General features: G+C 40.7%; 1 protein-coding gene across 6 annotated transcripts in view; it reads right to left on the bottom strand.

Moving 5' to 3' along the window:
- The window catches only part of trappc11 (trafficking protein particle complex subunit 11), a 411517-nt gene that overhangs the window by 87909 nt on the left and 298032 nt on the right, over positions 1 to 25576 (bottom strand). For all 6 annotated transcript variants that reach the window (XR_013284891.1, XR_013284892.1, XR_013284890.1 and 3 more), the window contains 3 exons: positions 5768 to 5889; positions 5476 to 5595; positions 5341 to 5406 (listed from right to left, as the gene is read on the bottom strand). Coding sequence is in view for 3 of the 6 variants with exons in the window: in XM_077531543.1 (XP_077387669.1) it covers positions 5341 to 5406; positions 5476 to 5595; positions 5768 to 5889 (308 nt within the window). In the remaining 3 variants the exon portion in view is untranslated. The remainder of the gene's footprint in view (positions 1 to 5340; positions 5407 to 5475; positions 5596 to 5767; positions 5890 to 25576) is intronic.

The raw sequence follows: 25576 nt of genomic DNA, 5'->3' as shown, positions 1-25576 counted from the left end.
TACTAAGTCATTTATGAATATTCTTTTACTTTCCACTACTCAAGATGTTCACTAGTATCAGACCGTTCCAAACATATGTACTTTTTTATTTTGTTTTATTTATTATTGATAGCCTCTATGGACAATAAAAGCAACATCGTGCAATGAGTACGAGCGATGATGGGGATATATACTTTTGCAAAATATACCAATCAGGTCAACTCATTCCCAAAAAATAAAAAAGGACGCTGATTTTTGCTGATCTTAACAATCACCAAAACCCATTGAGCTTGACACACACATCACACTTGGCAAAAAAAAATCCACATGTAAAGGTTTATCATGCCATGTTCAAAGAAATTTTGCTCCTAATGTGCCAGTACCCCAATGTGCAAGTACCCCAACGTGCAAGTACCCCAACGTGCAAGTACCCCAACGTGGCGCAGCTCTTGTTGTTTTTGTTTTTTCAAATCACCGTAACTCCTGAACCATGTGCACTAGCAACGTAATTCCAACAGCTTCTGAGAGCAGAGAAGCGGAGCTTTATGCCAATATCAAATACGTTACGGCAGCTGGTGGAATACCATTGTATGGAGGAGGGGGAATTGGTGTGTCAGAAGAGAGTGAAGCAGAAGACAGGTATTGATGCATGTTTTTCAAATCCCCGAACTCCTGAACCGTGTCGGATTCTGAGACCGGAGGAACGGAGCTTTACTTGAGAGAAAACGACCACAAAAAAAAACAAAAAACAAAAAACAAAAAAACAAAAAAAAACAAGCAGACGTCGTAGTAAATAAAAGGGTTTGAATAAATAAGGCAAAAGTAAGTGTGTAGTTTGGAAATGGTATGGTTTCAACAAGACAGACTTGTGTTCCTTTCAGTAAACTTGAAGCCTGCCTACCTGAACTTGCCTAAATGCTAGCTTGCTGACCGGGCGACTGATTGGACAGGTTACAGACTGACTTGACAAACTTCTAGGTTATTCATTTTACAAAAGTTAACGGTTTGCATCTTTGCACTTTTATGCATTTCTGTTTTACGTAGAGCAGAGAGACCTGATGTGTTTTTTTAAAAGATGAGATGCTCATCATGCCAGAGGATCATTCTGTTTGTTTAACTTCACTGGTATTAGGGATGCATATTTGTGTTTGTTTAGATAATGTGATTGTCACCTTGCATATGATTATTATTATTATTGGTGCCAGTTTGCACTAATCGTGGATTTATATTTAAGTAAGACCAGGCAGAAACAAATGTGACTGTAGCACATATCACCCTGAGCCTGGCTGCCTACCTACCTCACCTAACTTAATTATGTTTTAAATGGTATATGCACTTTCTTCTTTCATTATTGGTTTAAATTAGAACAGAGCTAAAGTCTCTTGTATAAGTAAGATGTTCTTAATCCCAAGGGATTGTTCTGTGTGTATAAACAGAGTTAAATTCACTGGCACTTTGAGTTAAAAGAAAGACAAATTAACTTTAAATAACATTCAAAATACTTTTTGTCATTTTTTATTTTAGAAAGAAATCGTAATCAATATCGTAAAATCGCGTTTGAGAGAAAATAATCGGGATTTTCTTGATAGGCAAAATCGAACAACCCTACTGTCCAGCAGCGGCGATCTCTCTGCCGAGCAAAAAGGGGCTGTGGAAAATGCTGCCTGTTTTCCTGGCGCAAAAAACATAAGCGACCCGCAGGTGCCCGGTGGGACAGTGGGATAGCACCGACATTCTCCCATCAGAAACCGTGCCGGTGCAGGCATGCCACAACCACCGGACACTGACACTGTCCCTCGAGGAATATCACGGCCAAAACGCCAAGAACAGTCCAGTCCAAATCGGGTCCACATAAAAGACGAAATGCCACATAACAAGAAGAAAGACAAAGACGGCTGCTATAGCTCATAGCGCCATCAACAAAAAGCCAAGACAAGAGAGTCGCCAGACACACCAGTGCACGCCATCTTGTCGAGGCAAAAAAGCCAACAGTCTCGAACCTGAGTGTTAAGATGGACAGTGACTTTAAACTGGACCGGCAAATTGCCGCTGTTGTCAAATCCAGTTTTTTTCATCTCGGCAGCTGGCTAAGGTAAAAAATCTCCTGTCTCAGCAGCACTTCGAAACGATAATCCATGCCTTTGTTACATGCTTTTGTTTTCGGCTGGATTATTGTAATGCACTTTACTTTGGAATCAGCCAGTCCTCCCTCCAGCATCTCTAGCTTGTCCAAAATGCTGCTGCTCGTCTCCTTACTGGTGCCCGTAAGAGGGAACACATAACCCCTATCCTGGCCTCTCTTCACTGGCTGCCCGTGAAATGTAGAGTCCACCTTAAGATTCTATTTGTTTTCAAATCTCTAAATGGTCTTGCCCCACCTTATCTCGCTGAGCTCTTGCACCCCTACGCACCTGCCCGGTGCCTCAGGTCAGAAGACCAGACACAGTTGGAGGTACCGAGGGCTAAGCGGAGGCTTAGAGGGGATCAAGCCTTTGCAATTGCCGGTCCGTCCGTTTGGAACGACCTTCCACTAAATATTAGGCAATCCCCCTCTTTATCCTCTTAAAACCCATCTGTATTCTTTGGCTTTTGGCACACCATGAGACTTAACATTGTTTTTGGTGTTTTGTGGTGTGTATCAATTTGATGTTTATTGTATTTATGTATTTCTTTATTCAATCATCTACTTCTTATTAATTTCTATCCATCCAACCATTTTCTTGACCACTTATTCCTCACACTCGCGGGTGGTGCTGGGACCTATCTCAGCTGGCTCTGGGCAGTAGGCAGGGTACACCCTGGACTGGTTTCCAGCCAATCGCAGGGCACACAGAGACAAACAAACAACCAAACACACAAGCACACCTGGGGACAATTGGGAGCGCCCAATTAACCTGCCATGCATGTCTTTGGAATGTGGGAGGAGACTGGTGTGCCCGAAGAAGACCCACGCGGGCACGGGGAGAACATGCAAACTCCACCCAGGAAGGCTGGAGCCTGGACTCGAGTCCTCAGAACTGGGAGGTGGACGTGCTAACCAGTCATCCACCGTGCCACCCTTCTTATTAATTTACTGATGTAAAAGTTATTTACTTGTAAGAAAAAAAACTTGTGTACTTGCTTAAAAATTTTTGCTTTGTTCTTGTTACCTTATTTTTTTTTACTGCTTGTTCTGTTTCATGTACAGCACTTGGCATACAGCAATGGCTGTTTTAAAAGTGCTTGATAAATAAAGTTGAGTTGAGATACAGCAAGATGGGTATTGACCATTTGCACGTGTCGTCACTTCTGCCGTGGGAACGTCCCCTACCTGAACTATGGACGGCAAAAGAACCACTTGCCTGGATTGTAACAATTGAATCGTGTACAGCGTGAAGTCCTTTGTCTAGTCATTCAATTATAAAATGGCCATATCTTGTTGTGCGGTCGGTTAAACAAACAGACAAGGGAGTGAACCAAATGTTGCCTTTTACCGAATACCTACTAATGAAGACAAAAGACATCGATGGATAGCGGCAATCAACAGAAAGGCCTGGCAGCCCACAAACTATTCACGGATTTGCAATGAGGATTTTTACAAGGTTAGTAGATCAATGTGCATACACTTTACTCGTAAATGTACACTTACTACATAGACTCTAACAAAGATTGTAACATGGGTGTCGAATTACGTGTTTCAAATTACATAACGATAGTTAATGTGAATGTGGCTTCATCCAAATAAATAGAAATAAAAGGCTACAACAACAAACGCAAATACACCAAGGTTTTTTTTTTTTTTTTTTGTACCTGTACTAGTGGCAGAGAAGAGGACTCTGGACAAACTGCTGGACATTATGGACAATACCACCCACCCTCTGCACACTGTCATCAGCATTCAGAGGAACCTGTTCAGTAGAAGGCTAACTCTCCCCAAGTGCCGGACCAACAGACTAAAGAACTCTTTTGTCCACCGTGCCATTGTACTCTACAACTCCTCACTGGGGGGGAAGAGGGTGTAGTGTGCACTTCACTTCACAAATATGGCTTACTTTACTGTACTTTAATTTATTTAATTCAATCTCCGATGTAATAACCTTATTTATTGATTGACTGAATCTTTATTTTTTATTTTATTTTTACTATTATTATTATTATTATTATTATTAATTCAATCTCTGGTGTAATAACCTTAATTATTGATTGACTGAATTTTTATTTATTTATTATTATTATTATTATTATTATTAATTCAATCTCTGGTGTAATAACCTTATTTATAGATTGATTGAATTATTTTTTTATTTTATTATCTGTTCTCATTGCTGCTGGACATGTAAATTTTCCAGAGGGAGCCATCCCAAAGGGATCAATAAAGTCAAGTCTAAGTCTAAGTCTAGCAGCACAAACACCATAACAAGGGTGTTTCGGCAGCTGATAAATAAAAGGCTACAACAACAAACGCAAATCCACTATGTATTTTTTTTTGTATCTGTACTAGCAGCACGGACACCATAACAAGGGTAACAACAATGCTTTAATATGGTGAGGTCACTCATGGTAATACTTATGAATGATTAAGGGCAATACAAAAGCTGGGGTATTTTGTACATATAACAATAATGTGAACTAAGCCCCATTTTTATGTAACTATTGACGTGTGTGGGCTGGGGTTTCTTAAGGTCGTGTGAATCAAAGGTGTCACTTGTTATGACCTAAACACTAGATTTGGTCGATTTGTCTACATCTGGTGGCGAAATTGGAGAATGCATCCATGAAAATACAGGAGCTATAATATTTCTCTACAGAATATGCCAAGTCATCTTAATGCATCCCAACCTGTGTTTTATGGCCGTACAATTAAGTACATACACATTTGAAAAACAATAACATAATATCCCTTTTTATATGATGTTGAAACATAAAGAAAGAATGTTTTTATAGATGTGTTAAAAGACGATGGGTTGAGGGCCAAAGAAGACTACATGATGTTACAGTGTGATGACGATCTGTTTTTATTTCTCTGGTTTATTTTTCTTTTCCAGTTAAGAACAAGAAGATTATACAGTGTTATCATCAAGATGATCCATCACCGTTTTATTTTTTTGATTTATTATTCTTTTTTCATTTAAAATGTTGTACGTATCAACAACATGTTACGTTATGAGTATAATAAGATTATTGATGTCTTATTTCTTTGATTTATGTCTTTGAAATATTGCTCATTTTGAGCATCAACACAATGTACTGTTTGTTTTGTCTTGTTTTTTTTATATGTATTATGCTTAAATAAACATACAAGTTGAATATTTTGTTCATAAATCAAATTGTTCATGGCCCTTTCATGAAGAGGTTCCACTGTTTTTAAATAAAATGACATACCTTGGTGGACAGAAAGTTGGCAGATACCTCAAATGGGACCAATGTCTCGATGGTAATTGTTTCATCCTGGAACATATAACAATAAAGGATAAGAAAGAAAATAGGTGGTGCATTGAAAACATACTTTTCTGTTACCTTCTGACATTTGCACATTATCTGTTGTCCATCCACAGTTACATCAATGCTGTAAGCTATGTGGAACAGGAACAGCCTTTGCCCAGTTGTCAAAGACGTCACATATACACATCTGTCGAGCTAGAAACAAAAGTAACCTTTTATTTACGCCAAAAGGAAGCTTAAAATCTGATAGATTGTTTAACTATATATTCACACGTTTCAATCAATTGGATCATGAGATATACTGTATCTGATACAACAATATGCGCAGCAGAGTTTATGTCCAATACTCAAGTGAAAGTATGTGAACCTTTTCGCCTGGTTTCAGATTCCCCAGAAGTATGTCAGGGAGAAGAGAAGGTGTTGCATCATCACAAGCCTTGGAGTTATCAAGTGTCACATGTGTAGTCTGACTTAAATTGGCATCTTGGCCTAAAAACATCAAATAAATATGAAATTAACCTGAACACATTCATACAATCTTAACATTTGGATGGACAGTTGTGTGAAAAAAAATATTGGGTGTTTAAAATGTAAGAGCAATGCTCAAAATTCTGTTCCTCTAAGGTTATATGAAAGTTGTTTTTTTTTCTTCTTTTTTTTAATCTAATTGAATTGGGAACACTGCACATTACATTCTATACCAAAACATACAGAGAAAAAATATCAATTTTTGTATTTACAGAAAAGCAAGAAAAATAAATATTGGGCTGTTCAAAAATAGCAGTGTCTAAATTTTCCTTTAAAATCTAATATTTACTATATCAACTAAAAATGTCTTTAGACTTACAATTGCTGTTAATAACAGTGGAAGGTGGTATCACTGACATCGAGTTTGGATGACGTAATTAAAAGTTGTGAAATAAGGCAATGCCTTGTATGTAATGTAAGCTAATATAATAATGTATTGTAAATAATGTCATATCACTTGTCGATGTCATCAATTTCATGCGACGCCGTACACACTGTTTCATCGTGTCAATTTGCCTGGGTCGCAAATAACACCACACGTTTTCACTTTATGCTTTAAGTGGGGTGAAATTACAATCACATATGAGCTATGAAACATGAAACTTGAAGATGAAAAATGATAGCAATATTCCTTCTCAGGGTTCGTACACCTTTTCCATGGCCAAATTCAAGCACTTTTTAAATAACATTCGGCTACTGGCGTCCTGTCTTTTCTGTGCCTGCCTGTCTCCCACCTCTAGCACGTGCGACACTAAATTTGGTCCATGTTTTATATTAAGTTGAATCAGTATTCAAATACTCTACTGAAAATGCTACAGAGTACTCGAGTATTCATTTTAAAATATCTTTTTGCTTGATAAAGAGTAAATTTAAGAACACAATAAAAATGGCACTTTACTGTACTTTAATTTATTTAATTCAATCTCCGGTGTAATAACCTTATTTATTGATTGATTGAATTTTTATTTTTTATTTTATTTTTTATTATTATCATTATTATTATTATTATTATTATTATTTCAATCTTGGGTGTAATAACCTTATTTATTGATTGATTGAATTTTTATTTTGTATTTTTTTTATTATTATTATTATTATTATTATTATTATTATTATTATTATTGATTCAATCTCTGGTGTAATAACCTTGTAACCGTGTAATAACAGCGGTTCCGGCGGCAAATTCGGGAAAAGCTGAGTGAGTACCGCAGAATGGGGCCCGAGCCCCCAGCGGGGGATGAATGAGACACCCGATTGGAACTTCCCACTACTGGACAACTACTATACCGGCGATATGAGAAGTAGGGCTGGGACAACGCGTCGACGTAATCTATGATGTTGACGCAAAAAATACGTCGACGCAATAAATGCACGTCGATGCGTCACTTTTGCCGCCATCGCGCAATGTCTGGGCCACCAAATATATACGTTACCTTGCAGACAAAAACACAGGGCGCAAAAAAAAAAAAAAAAAAAAAAAAAAAAAAAGAAGCAGAACGTACAATGCACGTATATTGTGCACAATTACAGTTTAGCAATGGAGGGCAACGATCGTTGTGGTTTGCGGATACCCGGAAGACATGACAAGCAAGCACGTTGTTGAATTGAGTAGATTGAGTAGGGTCAGATGAAACGCCATAGATAACAAATAACAAATTAATGGGCTAGACTCAATTCTTAGTTAGAGACCAATTGGTGTCTGTAGGACTGAGAATCATTCTTTGGCCTCTGGGTGTAGTTCCTCAAAGTAACCACCAGATGCCGCCAAACCTGTACAACTAAGCCACCCACTCAACAAACGGACATACATTCCTTATAAGGCCATAAGTGTAGATAAATAGATAAATGATATCCTGAATTAAGTAATAATACACACAACACAATCTATATTCGACAATTGTTAACCTGATTTTTGGATCAATGTTTACAGCACATTGAGCCCAACTATGAAGTTTTGCTGTCTTTTCTTTTCTTTTATTTTCTTTTATTTACAAGCGATACTGTCTTTTATCGCTGATAATATTGCTGTAACTGCATTGAAAAGATTACCTGTATGTATTGTTTGATTCAACAATGATATACAAGATGTGAAACAAGAACTAGAATTAACCTGTTAAGTTCCCTGAGAGAATTTGGGATTAACATGTCATGTATATATATGTTATTCATGCTTGCTTAATTAATATATCTATGATGTTATTTATTTTAACGTTTATCATTGTCGAATAGAGCCATGACCTTTGACATATTTTTATTCAACGTTGTGTATCCATGACTCAATTGTAAAGAATTTATGACTCATCTTTATGACTCATCTGTGGAAAATTACTGAGAATGAGTCTCAACAAGTGCGCATTGATATGAGGAGGTGCGGAAGGACACTCACCGGAAGAAATCAGTGATATGACCCAAGGTGATAAAAGGTCGTCACCAGCTGGGATCGACGCCCTTTTTCCCTGCGATGTGGTCTGGATGGAGTGTATTTCTGAAGAAGGATTTACGGCTGTTGGGATTTAAGATTTTTTTACGAAGGAACTTGGACTTGTAGCCGTGACTGGAATTTTCTTCAATGATTGGGTAAAGTACAAAACTTTTATCAATAATGATGTATAATAGGAAGATATGAATGACTAATCGCGAGTTAGGGTGGGGGCCATTTAATACACTCTCATATCTTTAAATTATTTTTAGCCAAAAACATCTTATTGTGAATCAGGTCTTAAGCTTTTCCGAGAAATGATCAATCTTAGAAAGCTTTTGTAAAAGTTTATATTATTCTTGATCTCCTGTTTTCTATTTTATTTTATTTTTATTGATTTAAGGTTTTATCATTAAATGGGATTTTTATGATTTATATTGGTTATTTTATTATTGACAATAAAAATGTTAAAAGACAATTTTTGAGTCAATCATTTTATTGTTTTGTCAGTCTTTATTTTATTTAGTTTGGGTTTTATTCTTTTTGGACGTTTTATAAGTCCAAGGTCATTTTATAAGACCAAATAAAATAATTGAAAACTAATTGTGATTTAATTAGTTTATTTGTTTGTTTTAACTTTTATTTTATTTTTTTTGTACATTTTTATAAGTCCGAGGTCATTTTATAAGACCAAATAAAATAATTGAAAAACCAGTTGTGAATTAATTATTTTATTTGTTTCTTTTTAATTTTAATTTTATTTTTTTGTTGGACATTTTATAAGTCCAAGGTCGTTTTATAAGACCTTATTATTTGTCTTTGATTTTATTTTTTTTGTTGGACATTTTATAAGTCCAAGGTCGTTTTATAAGACCTTATTATTTGTCTTTGATTTTATTTTTATTTTTTGGACATTTTATAAGTCCAAGGTCGTTTTATAAGACCTTATTATTATTTTTTTTTCTTTTTTCTTTTCCTTTTCTTTTTCTTTTTTCTCTTTTCCCCTTTCTTTTTTCCCTCTTCGAGGAGGACAACAGCAACGGACGTTTGGAAAAAGGTAAGTGCACTCGAATAACATCTGAGTGTCTCCATCTGTATTAATAAAGTCAAATACTCCAGCTTGATATGTAACAAATCCGTATGATCCTAACAAGGATTATTAAATTACTAGGTCAATAACAAATGCAAACAACTTAGAAAAATGGAGCTGCCAATTTAAGTGAGGTGTTCAGATTATCATTCCTGGGCTCTGTGTGTGTGGTTACTCACTCAGGATTGATAGGTGGATGAAAACGGATTGGCCTCATGATAAGAAGACAGTGAACAAACCTAGGTGAATCCACTTTGATATATCGGCTTATCTAATTCCCGTCTCCTCACGCTGACGCCTTAGAGCTGGTGAGGAAAAAGGGGAATTTCTAACCCTTTAATTGGAGAGTCGATCAGGACATATTTCCCGATTTAAGTCCTGCGGGTAAGCGGAAGTTGACATGTGGCGCCCATAACGTGAGGCTTCGATTGACTCATTTTTGTCAAAATCGGGATCGATCGAGGCCCAAACAGGAACCCGAGTGAGCGCGGCTCTGAGCGGAGGGCACAGTGCTTAGAGCTGATAGCGAACTCGCTGATAGATTGTCATGTCATACGACCCTGAGCTAACACAAAATAGTCTCTTTGATGAATAGTGTTTCATGGAAAAGAACTTCTTTAATTGTGAAAATCTAGTGTGATTTTTGAGTTGAAGTTGATTGTACTATTTTGTGTTAAAGGAACGGTGACTGGCTCCCCCAGGAGACTTGCACTCTAAGAGAGGTTGAGTGTGAGAAGGCCATTCAAAGTGAATGGGCTTTAACAGCGACCTGCTGCTCTGGTCAGCTGTGAAGGTACTGATAGTGTACTTGGCAGAGCGCGCTGCATAGCGCTTTCCTGAGGGAGGGGCTGAGTCAAGGGGTGGTTCAGGCCTGTCCACAAAAAGAAGGAGGGCTTGAACAGTTAGAGTTAATGTTGAGAGGCTGCTCGGAGAGAGGCAGTCTCTTTTAACCTTGTGATGTTAAACTATGGTTTGCGCTATTTAGGCTTTCCATATTGGGTGCGGTTGCCCATTTTATTGGTTTGTTATCTCAGGTATCCATTTGTAGCAAAACTACCATACTCTTTGCTTAGTTATTGCGGGGTGCCTGAAAATATTTATAGTCCCTTTTCTTGGATAGCGGACTCAGTGTCAGAGGCCGACGCTGCAAACCTAACCCTGATTCCCTGTCTCTTGCCTTTTCTCCTGGAGTTTTTGGAAAAAAATTTAAGTTTTCGGTTCCCGACAGGAGTGTCCATTGGCACAAGAAGAAAGTCGTCGAGAACCTAGGAGAAGAGGTAGGTGTTTCCACTAGGCTAATGTTCTAGTGGAAGCAGCCTTTTTCGGTTCCCCGACAGGAGTGTCCATTGGCACAAGAAGAAAGTCGTCGAGAACCAAGGAGAAAAGGTAGGTGTTTCCACTAGGCTAATGTTCTAGTGGAAGCAGCCTTTTTCAGTTCCCTGAAAGGAGTGTCCATTGGCACAAGAAGGAAGTCGTCGAGAACCAAGGAGAGAAGGTAGGTGTTTCCACTAGACTAATGTTCTAGTGGAGGCAGCCTTTTTCGGTTCCATAACAGGAGTGTCCATTGACACAAGAAGAAATCCACATCCCGGAAAGGAGAAGCGGGAAGGATTGCAACCGACCTAAAAGAATAACACACCCCACCGTTCGAGAGAGGACATCCGCCGACGAGTAAAGGTAGGAAACCCGAAGGCGGTAGTCCCGATAGAGGTAGAGGCAATGTACACGGGTACGGAGCTGAGTAGCCAGGAGCTAAAGTACGTCCCTGAAACCAAAAAGCGCGCGGGAAAGGCTTCGGAAATAGATAGCTCCACTCCTACAATAAGGAAGCAAAGCGGGCTATAAAACACGCTAGTGAAGTAATGGAAAGAATAATAGGGAGAAATGGGAGGGGAAAGCCCCCCAGCCCTACAGAGAGGGTAGCAGGGTTAATGCCTGCACCCCATCCTCTAGAACAACCAGATATACCAGTAGTGGCTATGCTACTGGGCGAAGGTGTAGATCGATGGCCACCAGGAGCAAGAAGGCACCTGGAAGTAAGCAATCCTTCAATCCGTCCGACGGACCTCCCAGCGGAGTGGAAAGGTCGGTGAAGGAAACGGGGGTGTTTGTGAGTGAATTTCCCGAAGTAATGGGCATAGCAACAATAGTAATAAACCACCCCCAGGATGGATGCACCCCTGGGACGGTGGGCCTTTGGGTCCACTGGTGGACTGTGTTGTTGGATGTGTATAACGTAGTGGAAGTAGTTAGTACCGGAGTCCAGTGGGACCCGACGATAAAAACCCTCGCTGAGAAAATGCAGATAAGGGTGGAATTAGCAAATCCCAAGGGGGCTGAAGCATTAAGCCTCAACCTCTGGGAGCAACCGAAGTTGAAAGAGTTACAAAAAACGCGGAAATGGCCAGCTGAGGCCGTTGGTGAAGAGGGCTTTGTTGATATGGGCTCATGTGTCCATGAAGAGGATGCAGGAGCATCAGAAAATGGAAGCCCAGAAAAAATTGTAAAAATGACTCCCCTGATAAGAACGGCGCCCCTGGGTGGGCTGCCGGAGGAAACAAAAAGGGTTTCAATCGGGAATGGTGTAATATTGTGCCACTATGTGGGAAGCCCCTGGCAAATACGGGGGGATGCTATAGTGATAATAACAGATAGATCACTAAAACCGCATAGTAAAGCGCTTGGAAACATTTTAAGGCAGGAAGCGGGACAAGAATATGAATTAGAGGTTAAACAAGAATTACAAAAAGATGATCAGCGGCCAATAATAGCGGCAAAAACTAGTGGCGGGAACACTCCCTACGGCATGATAATACACGTGCCAGGGACGGAGTGGAACCCCAAAATCGATCAGTCACAATATGCGGACGAGATGGCAAAAGCATTGGAGAGGGGGGTCGACAAAGCGTTAGGAGAAGGAGCGGAGAGAATAGTGATGGCTGTAAATTGGATTAAAACTGGAAAGATGCAGTGGCAACAGGCTGAGTCCATAGCAGTAGCAGCGTTCACTCTAAGAGCTAAGACTCCTGTAACAACACCATCGGGAGTAGAATTTGTGATAGTGATATCAAAAAATCAGAGAGAGGAACGAGTTAAATCAGTGACAGACGAGATTTTAACCCGTACCAGACAGATGGATCGTGAACGACGCCAGCTCCAGCAATCAATAAACGGAGAACCCAGGGACTCACCCCAGTCATCATCCCCGGTTAAAACATCTCCCGTGCCTCTACCGGTAAGTGGAAGGAAGTCAGAAGCTGCCCGGGAGGTGGAGGACGAAGAGCAAGCGGGACCGAGCAGACAAACCCCAAAGGGAAAGAACAAGGCCCCAAGGGGAACGGTGACCTTTAGCCCCGTCACGTCTACCCCTGGAACAGCACGGGAGCCCTTTCCGGGACAACCCCCCATGACGCCGGTGCCCCTGCCACAGGTTTCGCAAAAAAGGCATATGGGAAATGTAAACCCGATGGGACCGTTAGCGATGCCAGGAGATGGGAGCGAAGAGGAAGACGATGAAGAGCAAGCTCCTGTTTCGACCGTGATTGGCGCTAACCCCGCTGACGAAGACCAAGACTCAACCTCATCAGAAGATGACCCGGGCAACCCCGGCCAGAACCCGAAAATAGTTACAAGACCAGTTAGTAAAAGAAAGAAAAATCCTCAACCTACGTTTGACGTGTACCAATCCTCAGCAAGGGTAGCTAGAGATCTTAACCTGGGATGGATCGAGACAAAGGATGGGCGAAAAGCTTACATACCCGAGGCAGGGCAAGTAAATCGCCCCTATCCACCTGCCTGGCTCAACAAGCTAGATAGTAAAATTCCTCTAACTATGCGGATAATTTATCGCGAGGCTGTTAACATTTTACAGGCTCCGCCATATACCAAATTATTAATTCACCAAGACCTGACTAAGAATTTCAGGGATGGCTACGTGGCGGTGGCACATGATTTTATGTTGAGAAGGCTTAAAAAAGCAATAAATAATAAAGCAAAATGTGAGCTGAGAGCCGACGATGACCTAAATTCAGATTCGGATAATGATGGAGCAGCGGTTACTGTAACAGTACCAGCCGCCCCAAGAACCTCTTTGAACCAACAGTCCCAATATGTGACACTGGGATCAACTACAATAGTACCAAACCCAGTGCCCCAACCACATGACATGGAGGGTGATGTGCCACAATTTAAGACCTTGAAGGAGTTGGTTCGCCAAAAAGGTAGGCTAGAGACAGCTAAAGAGTATTTAGTTGAGACATGGCCTATGATTAGAGACGCCCCAGGAGGAGATGGTGCTAAGAAACTATGGCTTCAGTACATCATTGCTAGCCCTGTCAGACCAAACGAAACACCACAACAGGTCTACGAAAGATGGGTGGACGGCGAAGATGAGGTTGAAGATGCCTATATTAGCAGGGCTCGAGAGCAACTCAAAAGGGACGTTTCACTGCTAAATGTGTGGCACAAAATTAAGGAAGTTATATCTCCAAATAGGTATATCAAAGTGCTGCGGATGATTGTCAAGGACAGAGGGAACGAAGCTGTCTTTGTGAAAATGGCCCCAAATAGCACGATGCTGAAAATTGAAGCCTCCGTTAAGAAGTGGGATCGCCTAACTAAGCATAACGCTAAGAAAAGGAGAACCGGACCAGTCGCTAGTCGCACCCGAGGGAACGAACAGCGGGTCCAGCAGGGAGCTCAGCAACCAGTTCAGACTGTCCCCTACGTGAGACCTCAGCAGCAGAGAACGAACGGGAATCAGAGACAGGCCACCCAGCCAGGACAGCAGGCGAGGCCCCAACCAAGACAACAGCCAGCAGTGTGAAGACCAGGTCCAGTATATATGCCCAAAGAAGAATTTGACAAACTGAACCCAGAAGAAAGGAAGGCCTTCCTCGAGGCTCGCAAGGCTGCAACCTCCGGGGGGCCTGGGAAATAATGGAAACGAAGGCACGGGTCACCCTAGAAGGGGTTTACAGAATAGGGGATAACCTTTATGCTAAGGTGGAGGGAGTGCCCTATTTAGTAGACACAGGGGCCGAGGTGTCCATGACCCGTAAAGCCTTAAAACGAATTGGACACCTAAAAGTAATGGTAGCTGATGGCTCGATTGCCAAAATGCCGGTAGGGATTTGGAAGGGAATTGTGTGGGTGTTAGGACCATACAATTTGTTGACATTAAAAGATGCAGAAGAAATGAAAATACCTAAAAATAAAAGGCAAGTTGCGAAAAAGAGATGGGAAAAACTAAAACCGAAATTAGTGAAAGTAGGCCCTACAAAAATAATACCCGACCAAGAATGGTATAAATCAGTAGATGTATCTGCCGTAAAAGCCCAACAAATCCAAGACAGTGTATTAACACTGGAAGGGAAAAAGAAATTAGGTGAAATTCTAGACAAAGCCGCCATCGCACATTTTAAGAATGATTGCGGTGATTTAGGCGCAAATTATGTGCATATTATAATTGGGGGGGTACATCCGCCAGTAAGGCAATATCCCCTCAACCCTGGAGCAGTGGCCGAAATGGAGGTAATTGTAAAAGAATTATTAGCACTTGGCATTATTCGTGAAGAACTAAACCCTATTACCAATAGCCCAATTCAAGCTGTTAAAAAACCTGAAGCGGTAGGAGGGGGATGGAGGCCAGTCATTAACTTTAAAGCTCTAAACCGCCGAACGGTGGCTAACCGAGCGAGCCTCATAAACCCCCAGGCGTCTTTAAAAACATTAAGAGTAAAGAAGTATAAATCATGTATTGACCTTGCGAATGGATTCTTTTCCCTGAGAATTGCCAAAGCATCACAAGGGAAAACAGCGTTTACGCATAAAGGAAAAGCATACGTTTGGCAGCGGTTGCCGCAAGGATATAAGAACTCCCCGAATGTATTTCATTTTGGAAGGTCTCCCAGTCACAGTTTACATCGATGATGTGTTCATCGCTAGTGACACGGAGGAGGAACATTTGGAGATTCTGCAGGCCGTAATCGAACGAGTGACGGAGGCAGGATTAAAACTAAATCTTAGAAAGTGTCAGCTGGCCAGGTTTGAGGTAGATTACTTGGGATTCCAAGTGTCTGAAGACTTGGGGCTGTCGCAAGCGTATCGAGAGAAAATACAACAGATTTTGCCTCCAACCTCCGAGAACGAGATACAGAAAATATTAGGACTGTGTAATTATGTTCGAGATCATGTTCCGTATTATCAGAAATTTGCGAGACCCCTTTATGCCCGATTGCGTAAGAATCCTAATGAGAAGAAAACAAAAGATTGGCCATGGTCGGCTAAAGACCAAGAAAATTTAGAAGGGCTCAAAAACGCAGTAAAAAATGCTATACGCCTCGAACCGAGAAGCTTGGAAGTTAGGTTAGTTGCCAAGATACAATGTGATGAAGATAATGCAATGGTAAGTGTTAGTAATGAAGGTGCCGGTTTAGTGACACTATGGACTTACACTATAAATAATGTTGAGAAAAAGTTTCCCAGGAGGAGAGAGAATTAGCGGTTCTTGCTAAATATTGGGGAACATTAAAAGATCTAGCCCAGGGACAAGGCATAAAAGTTGTTACGCAGAGTACAAGTACATCGATACCTGCGTAAAGACACACTAGAAAGTACTAAAGCAACTAATGTGAGATGGGGAAGGTGGGAAGATATCCTGCTTGACCCTGATTTAGAGATAGGACCAGCAAAATCCATATCTAAAAAACAGGCGAAAACTGTAAATAGTGAGGAGAAACCATATGAATGGATTCTATACACTGATGGATCCAAAAAGGGTGAAGACCAGTATGCCCACTGGGGCTTCATCCTGAAACACAATGGTAAAGAGATATGCCGCAGGAAAGGTCAGACTCCTGGCAGTGCCCAAGCAGGAGAGGCTACAGCGGTGTTAGAAGGATTGTTAGAGGCCATAAGACTACACGTGAGTCGAGTAAGACTTATAACCGATAGTCACTATTGCGCTCAGGCGCTCAAAGAAGATTTATCCATTTGGGAAGAAAATGTGTTTGAAGAGGCCAGGTCAAAGGCGGAATGGAGGGAAGGGCCAGACATGATGAAGATAAGTAGTCAAAAGATAAAAAAAAGCTAGGAAAATTGATTATCAATAAATTAAGAAGGAAAAAAAAAAATGCGAGTTTATTAAGTGAGGGAAGGCTCGGGCAAGAACGAGTGACCCATGTCAGGGGAAAATCTGACCTTAGAGGTCGCCCAAAGAAAAAATGGTGGCAAGGATGTCCATACCGGTGAAGGACATGTAGTTGGCGACCGCCAAGTGCATCGGTCGCTACGTGGATGTCCTAGTTTTAACGAGGCAAATCCATGTCAGTATAAATCACCTAGATGGAAGGAATTGGTGAGAAAGTGTAGAAAGGCCCCTCATTCCGTTTTTCCCCAGGAGGAACAGATGGAGATGGGTAAAGTATTGGAAACTCCAGCCGCGAGGTCAAAGGCGGAATGGAGGGAAGGGCCAGACATGATGAAGATAAGTAGTCAAAAGATCAAAAAAGCTAGGAAAATTGATTATCAATAAATTAAGAAGGAAAAAAAAACAAACCCGCCTATTTTAAAAGAAAATAAGTTTTTGTAAAAAGATAAGATAATTGTGTAATGAAGGCCAACCCCCAAGAAAAGGAGGAGGAGCTAATGAGATGTTAAAACGCAACAGTCCTTAAAGGACAAGACCAAAAGAAGAAATCATGAAACGGAGCTACGAGATGGAGGAAGAGCAAGGTTGTAGGAAGCTAGTAATACCAGAATACCGGACACAGTTGATGAACAACCTAAAGCTATTAACCGCCAGCGACAAAATTGGAGGTATGGAAAGGTTTTGATAACTATCAAACTTTGTTTTATGGTAATATTTTTGATATATTATTTGATGAGACAAAAATCTAGCATCGCTAGCACAGCCCCGATTAATCCCCTCGACCTGGTAGAAATACGACATGGCACCACTAAAATAACCAACCAGACGTGTTGGAAGGTGGAGGTGAAGCATGTTTGTGAAGAATGGAGAAGGAAGAAGGGAGCCTGCGGTGCCGGAGAGGAAAACCCCTGCGGGATAGGATGGAGAAGGGAGAGGATCGCAACCCTAAATTCCTATCTTCGCACCTTCAACAGCACATATTATAATGAAACCCTAGAGGTCTTGAGAAGAAGTACTACATATCCTGCGAAATCAAAAAGCAAGTGTGCACATCCAGTGATTCTACGAGTTGATAACACAACAAGCGACTTCACAGTCAATATTACTTTGTTATGTCTGGAGAAGCAAGAACAAAGAATCATCAGAAAGAACTGGGTCCAGATCGGGAAGGAAGAACCTGCTTGGTACTTCAACGAATATTGTGCAAGACTGCCAGATGCAACAGGTGGATACTGGTTGAAGACAGGCCATGACGCCTCTGACTTCACCTACCCGGCGGCCCCACGAAATGACACCTGTACCGAATTTCGCCCGGCATGGGAACCATGTTGGAACTGTATAACCTTTTGGTGCGAGGAGCCAGGGACCAACGGGACCACTGATTACCTGCCAGGTACTCCTACTCCATCATCAGGTAGGTCACCTAAATTTCTTAAGCTACGTGGGTTTGCAAAACTTGAAAAGCCTGTACCAATACCACAGAAAAAATTAGTAATAACGCGACGGCCAGGATGCAAGTTAATGTTAGAAAAGGCCCAGTCGTATAATAATAGTCATTGTGATTGGAATATGATGAAATATTGTTTTGAGCCCTATCATATGTTTTGTTATGCGGATGAGGGTAATAGAATTACACTCTCCGATATAGGGCTTAGGGGTGATGTAAGTTTAATCCTGAGTCCCTTTATTAGATTATATGCCGGAAATGCATTATATCAAAAGAAAATAGAAGTGAAACATGAAGTATGGCTAAATGATTCCTTTCCATGGATATGGAAAAGAGATATCATTTATAGAGATTCATTTATATTGAAATCAACCATTAATAAAACTTTGGGAATAAATGTGTTAAAAGTAGTATGGGCACGGATGTGGGCTCAACGTATTCCTACACCGGATGATTTATATAATGTCCCAAAAGGTGATTTTGATAAAATTGACCAATGTGTAGCATTAAGAATGTATAACAGATTGCATAGGAAGGAGTGGATAAGTGGAATTTCACCGCGATGCCCCTTGGTGGAGACAGGAACGCCACCTTTGACTCATTGGATATATAACTGTAAAGGGTTGAAGACAAACCTAACGATTAAAGGGGTGCTACAAGCATGGAAAGAAGGACACACGAGAGATGAAAGTAAGACATGGTGGGGGCTCAATAAAGATGAGATGGCTCAGGATGTGATACCTTGCTTAGGAGAGTCGGAGAATTATTGGGTTAAATATCAATATATGGCGACGGTGTACTCTAAAGAGAACGATATTTGGCCTGACGTTGAAAGACCAGCCTTATACGCTAATCCAAGACCATGGGAAATGTTGTGTAAGGGGGGAGAGTCCGTGAAAAATTGTAATGAATGCACAATTGTATTAGCACGTATACCCTGTTATAAAGTCTCCCGATTTCGGAATTTTTGTAATGTACGTTATCGCGATGAGGATTATGCCAACTATGAGGGGGCAGTATGGATCAAGGATAATAGTAATCAATGGATCCGGAGCCAAGCTGCAGGTAGAGAATATTGTACGCGATGGGACAAAGATCATGACTTATCCAAAATGGTAGGATTAAGAATGATCCCCAAGCCTCCTGACTCTATTATGCAGATCTTAGAAGGTCACGCATTTAGGAAGACCCTTTGTAAGGGGGATATAGTTACAGGGTTTGATTGGTTGGGATTTAATAAGATTTATGGCCCTGGCACATGCCACGAACCTGCTGAAAGATGGCTGCATTGTGGACACAGGGATGAATATGATCATAAGGGGGAACATGTATGTACTTGGTATGAGAGGATAGGATTGGCAATAAAAGGTGTAGTAAAAACTGTGGCCACTACAGCCGTGGAAGTTGTAGAAGATGTAGCGGAGACGGCGGTTCCTGGGATAAGTACAGGGCTGTATGGCTTATTATATGATGTTGGAGTATGGTTCCTGCTAGTGTCAGGAATTGTCCTGTCAGCAGTTATAGCTGTTGCAGTTATCAAAAGAGGGACCTTGGCATTATCTACCCACCAAAATTATAAAGAGAAAACCTCACCAAATAAGGTTAAAGCTCAGTTATTGGCCAATGAGCTGCAGAAAAAATGGGGGGGCCGACTAAGGGGAAATTATTGAGAAGTGAGGATGGGCTTCAGAAAAGGGCGGGATCGACCCAATTATAAATAAGACGCCCTAGCCCTGACTTCCTCACTTCTCACTGAAATCTTTTGGCGGAACAGTAACCAACAACTAACCATGGCTTGTAATGCTTTGGGTAAAGGTATTATTGAAAGACCAGGCGCCCTTCAAAACGTGAGTAATGAAGTGGAATATTGGATAAATTTTATAATATGGCTTTTTTATTGTTGTGTCGGATATAGCGAACAACTAAATTAATAGTGTGGGAAATAATTTTAATTCTCCTTTGGTTATGTCTGGTCGACCACTTGGTTTTAGTAATTTGGGTTTTTATCTATGTATTTTTTTTACTCTCCCGCCAAGAGGTTCCGCTACTCGGAAGAGCGACCACACCCTCGCTCTCCCGTAGTAGAGGTGTTCCGCATTGATGGAGTAGATGCGGATGGAAACTTAGACCAAGATCAGAATGTATATATTGGGAGCCGCAATATTTTAGGTTTCCCCCAGGTCTAAGAATTGTCGAATTTTGGTTGTGTGTTTAACAGGGTAACCAAGATAAGCCGCAGTGTGTCTTCTGTGGAAGCGATCTCCTCACGTCCGCTTGGGTGGTGGGGGACGCTTTCTATGGACACTGCTGCTATCCTTTGCCCGCAGAGGATGAGAGTAGAGAAATGTGGCTCATACCAGACGGGTTTTTTCTAAATTTCGTCAGTGATCTCTTCATTGATATCCAGTGTGGTTCCTGGGTATGGCCTGGCTTTGCTGACCTCGCGGGCTCAAGTAAGTTGGAAGGTTTGGTTCAAAGTCGCTTGAAAGAGATACGTTATTATTTTAACGATGAGGGTGAATTTATCGGGAGAACTTTCCCTTTAATGCGCATGATATGGCGCCTGCCTGACGGTACTCGGCGCGTGACATTCAACACCTTGGCTGGCTTCTGTGTAGCCGCCACTCCTTTGAGACAGGTCGGATCCAATCGGGATGAGTGGCCCTACGAGCCTGTAAAGCCCTCCTCGCCCTTCCTGGACCGGGTTGACGAGCCTGGGGAACCCAGTGCCGCCCGACAGGATGTTCCAGTTGGTAAGGTTATGCCACTGTTGAGATCACCCTCCCCCACGGTTTCATCGACCACTGATGACCCGGAGGGTGTGCCAGGCGAGGATGGGGGTGGAACGGGGTCATCTCCCTCCCTGATGATAAGTGAGCTTGGCCTGTGGTCTCCTCTTGCTGATCCTCCGTCAGACTCCTTGCCTTCTGAATCCTCGGTGTCTCCGTTGCCGGATGACACAAGGGGGTTGAATGCAGGTGACTGGTTGGAGCTGGGGGCTTTTGCGGTTGATCAGTTTGGACACCATTGATCTCTAGGAGGGGGTGTTGAATTGAGTAGATTGAGTAGGGTCAGATGAAACGCCATATCATGTCAAATGAGATAACAAATTAATGGGCTAGACTCAATTCTTAGTTAGAGACCAATTGGTGTCTGTAGGACTGAGAATCATTCTTTGGCCTCTGGGTGTAGTTCCTCAAAGTAACCACCAGATGCCGCCAAACCTGTACAACTAAGCCACCCACTCAACAAACGGACATACATTCCTTATAAGGCCATAAGTGTAGATAAATAGATAAATGATATCCTGAATTAAGTAATAATACACACAACACAATCTATATTCGACAATTGTTAACCTGATTTTTGGATCAATGTTTACAGCACATTGAGCCCAACTATGAAGTTTTGCTGTCTTTTCTTTTCTTTTCTTTTCTTTTATTTACAAGCGATACTGTCTTTTATCGCTGATAATATTGCTGTAACTGCATTGAAAAGATTACCTGTATGTATTGTTTGATTCAACAATGATATACAAGATGTGAAACAAGAACTAGAATTAACCTGTTAAGTTCCCTGAGAGAATTTGGGATTAACATGTCATGTATATATATATGTTATTCATGCTTGCTTAATTAATATATCTATGATGTTATTTATTTTAACGTTTATCATTGTCGAATAGAGCCATGACCTTTGACATATTTTTATTCAACGTTGTGTATCCATGACACAATTGTAAAGAATTTATGACTCATCTTTATGACTCATCTGTGGAAAATTACTGAGAATGAGTCTCAACAAGTGCGCATTGATATGAGGAGATGCGGAAGGACACTCACCGGAAGAAATCAGTGATATTACCCAAGGTGATAAAAGGTCGTCACCAGCTGGGATCGACGCCCTTTTTCCCTGCGATGTGGTCTGGATGGAGTGTATTTCTGAAGAAGGATTTACGGCTGTTGGGATTTAAGATTTTTTTACGAAGGAACTTGGACTTGTAGCCGTGACTGGAATTTTCTTCAATGATTGGGTAAAGTACAAAACTTTTATCAATAATGATGTATAATAGGAAGATATGAATGACTAATCGCGAGTTCGGGTGGGGGCCATTTAATACACTCTCATATCTTTAAATTATTTTTAGCCAAAAACATCTTATTGTGAATCAGGTCTTAAGCTTTTCCGAGAAATGATCAATCTTAGAAAGCTTTTGTAAAAGGTTATATTATTCTTGATCTCCTGTTTTCTATTTTATTTTATTTTTATTGATTTAAGGTTTTATCATTAAATGTGATTTTTATGATTTATATTGGTTATTTTATTATTGACAATAAAAATGTTAAAAGACAATTTTTGAGTCAATCATTTTATTGTTTTGTCAGTCTTTATTTTATTTAGTTTTGGTTTTATTCTTTTTGGACGTTTTATAAGTCCAAGGTCATTTTATAAGACCAAATAAAATAATTGAAAACTAATTGTGATTTAATTAGTTTGTTTGTTTTAACTTTTATTTTATTTTTTTTGTACATTTTTATAAGTCCGAGGTCATTTTATAAGACCAAATAAAATAATTGAAAAACCAGTTGTGAATTAATTATTTTATTTGTTTCTTTTTAATTTTTATTTTATTTTTTTGTTGGACATTTTATAAGTCCAAGGTCGTTTTATAAGACCTTATTATTTGTCTTTGATTTTATTTATTTTTTTGGACATTTTATAAGTCCAAGGTCGTTTTATAAGCCCTTATTATTATTATAATTTTTTTTTCTTTTCTTAACGTGTACCGGCAGGGGCCGGGTCAAAAATGGAGAAAGTGTGGAGTTTTTTGTTTTGTTTTGTTTTTTTTAATTGTCGATGTGTGAAGCAAGCTAGCAATGACACAATACAATGATGTGTCTATTGTTTCTACGAGATAGATGACGCGGAAGCTGAGAAGCGGAATTGCCTCCTTTTTTTCTTCCGCTGTGCGCAGTGCGACGGGATACAGTTATTGAATCAAAAAATAGCAGCGACCGCAGCATCGAGTAGCAGCGAGTCCGGGGAGAAGAAACGACCTCGTAATAAGACGTCCGAAGTATGGGAGTACTTTACACCTAAAAATGCAAAGTACCATAAAAGCACAACCGCGATTAAGAGGAGGCACCCGGGAGCTTCTTGTGTGGAGAAGACATCGTGAGTTTTCAACTTTTTTTTTCTTTCCTTGTTGGCAATGAGTAACCCCGTCATTCATCCAAACTGCACCACATAACATGTGCTCCAGCCTCGCACACAGAACATGTACCCACTGCCCACTTTAACCCACGCAAACACACAGCCCTAACACACTCGCTTGTTGCTTGTCACTTTTTTTTTTAATTGACACAGACACACACTCTTCAAATAGACGTAAACTTTTTTTTTTTTTTTTTTTTTTTTTTTTTTTTTAATTTCTGTCTATTAATAAACAAGCAACATCCACGCCATATGAAAGGCTTTTTTCAGTGACTGGAAATATAGTCTACAACAAAAAAGGGGCAAGCCTGACAGCTGAGCATGTTGAGATGCGAACATCCACTCCAACACAACACGACTACAACACACACACACCTGAGCAGATGCACACAGAAACGTGAGAGTGGTGGTGGAGCTGTGTTGTTTTGAAAATTGCAGCCGTCACCACCGCTGTTAGTTTTTTTTTTTTTTTTTAAATGTTGATCAGATTTTGGTTCAGATTGTGGCTTTAGCAGTTTTAGTTATTAAAAGAGAGCTTTATTTTGTTATTTCTTTATTGTAGGATTCCATTGCATTAGAGCTGTGTGCACTTTGTCGCATTGTTCAATAAAATTCATTTTTAAACTTGAATAAAAATATATTGGAAAGAAGAAAATTGTGTTTTACTCATGGAGATAAATTAGCATTAATTGCTATAGAGGTAAAATTATAGGAAGATAATCGATAATCGAATCGGAATCGAATCGCAGTTAAAAGTGAATCGTTAGATTCATCGATGCATCGAAAAACTATTTTCTAGATTAATCGATTACAAATATAATCCTTTAACCCAGCCCTACTTGTGAGTGTGGATGTTTTTTTTGTCTCTGTGTACCCTGCGATTGGCTGGCAACCAGTACAGGGTGTCCCCCGCCTACTGCCCAGAGCCAGATGGTATAGGCGCCAGCACCCCCCGCGACCCTTGTGATGAATAAGCGGTCAAGAAAATGGATGGATGGATGGATGGATGGATGGATGGATGGATGGATGGATGGATGGATGGATGGATGGATGGATGGATGGATGCTCATAATGTCAGCATGGTTTAAAAATAAAGAAAAAAATGGACACTAGACATGTTTTCGTGTAAATCTTGATATATGTTGTTTGGAGACATTTTGATGTGACTGATTATCATTTTTATCAGTAATTATCTGTTCTTAACTAAACCTTTTAGAACAAACCAGGAATTTACTTCTTTATAAAAAATGAGACATGAAATCTGCAAGAGTCCGCTTCCTGCTTGCCTCGTGTGTAGACGCAATCTACTCTGCTCCTGCTTTGCTTTGCATTCTTTCAGCTGATAACTGCTTTTTTTTCCTTTCTTTTTCTGGGATTTTTCCTGGACATTTGCCTCGATGTGGCTGTACTACCTTTTTGTTTGGTAGATACAACCAGCTGGGCGCATTTTTCAACATTTTTTTGGAAACTCCTCACGATAACGTGAGCACGGCCTGCTAATCAGCACGCGACTGCTACTAGCAGCATGGCTGGACGAATGATGCCTTCCATCTCGACTGATGAATACCACAAACTTCTTCAGAAGATGACAGTGCTGGAGACAAGAATGCACCGCCTTGAAATGTTTGTGGAGGTGAGTGGAAAATCGTGGAATGACACCACACTGCCAATGTCTGCAAACGGTGGTCATGAGCATGCTAACAAACAGCTAGCTCCATCCATCGACCCTCCGTGGAATGTGCTGGGAGCAAAGCCAAAACTGAGGAGTCGTTGCCCAACAGCTGGACCTGACCGCCAACTAATGCCTGAGGAAACACGTCGGCCTATGCAAAAGGCTACCTCAACCCCAAGAAATCAGTCTCGGACGTTGGTACCAGCAAGAAAAAGGAAACCGTCTCTTGGCCGACGAAGACAAAATACTGATATCGAACTGAGAAACAGGTTTGCCGTGCTGTCGCCGAGCCAGCAAGCCTCGGGGATCACAGCACCAGTCAAAGTTATGAAACCGGACCTTCTCAGCAAATGCGTTCAGCAACTGAGACACAAATACTGATAATAGGCGACAAAGCCTTGTTTGGTGTTAAACGTCTGTGCAGCAGAAAAAACAAAGGTTCTGTGTTTTGCTAATGACATGGTGCTGGACATTTCTGAAAAGACTTTATTACCCTTCTACACAAGATGATATGACTAAACACAGAGGTTTTTCTGAGTGGTCCTCTGCTAACTGTCCGACCAGGTGATGAGCGTTTCAGTCGGATTATGTCACTCTCGAGATGGCTGAAAAGCATCTGTGCTTCTTACTCAGTGAACTTTATTGACAATTTTTCT

The sequence above is a fragment of the Festucalex cinctus genome, chromosome 9 (genome assembly GCF_051991245.1).
Source record: "Festucalex cinctus isolate MCC-2025b chromosome 9, RoL_Fcin_1.0, whole genome shotgun sequence".
Classification (NCBI taxonomy): domain Eukaryota; kingdom Metazoa; phylum Chordata; class Actinopteri; order Syngnathiformes; family Syngnathidae; genus Festucalex; species Festucalex cinctus.
Note: the sequence above shows the minus strand (reverse complement) of the source record. Positions and strands in the feature narration are given on the sequence as shown.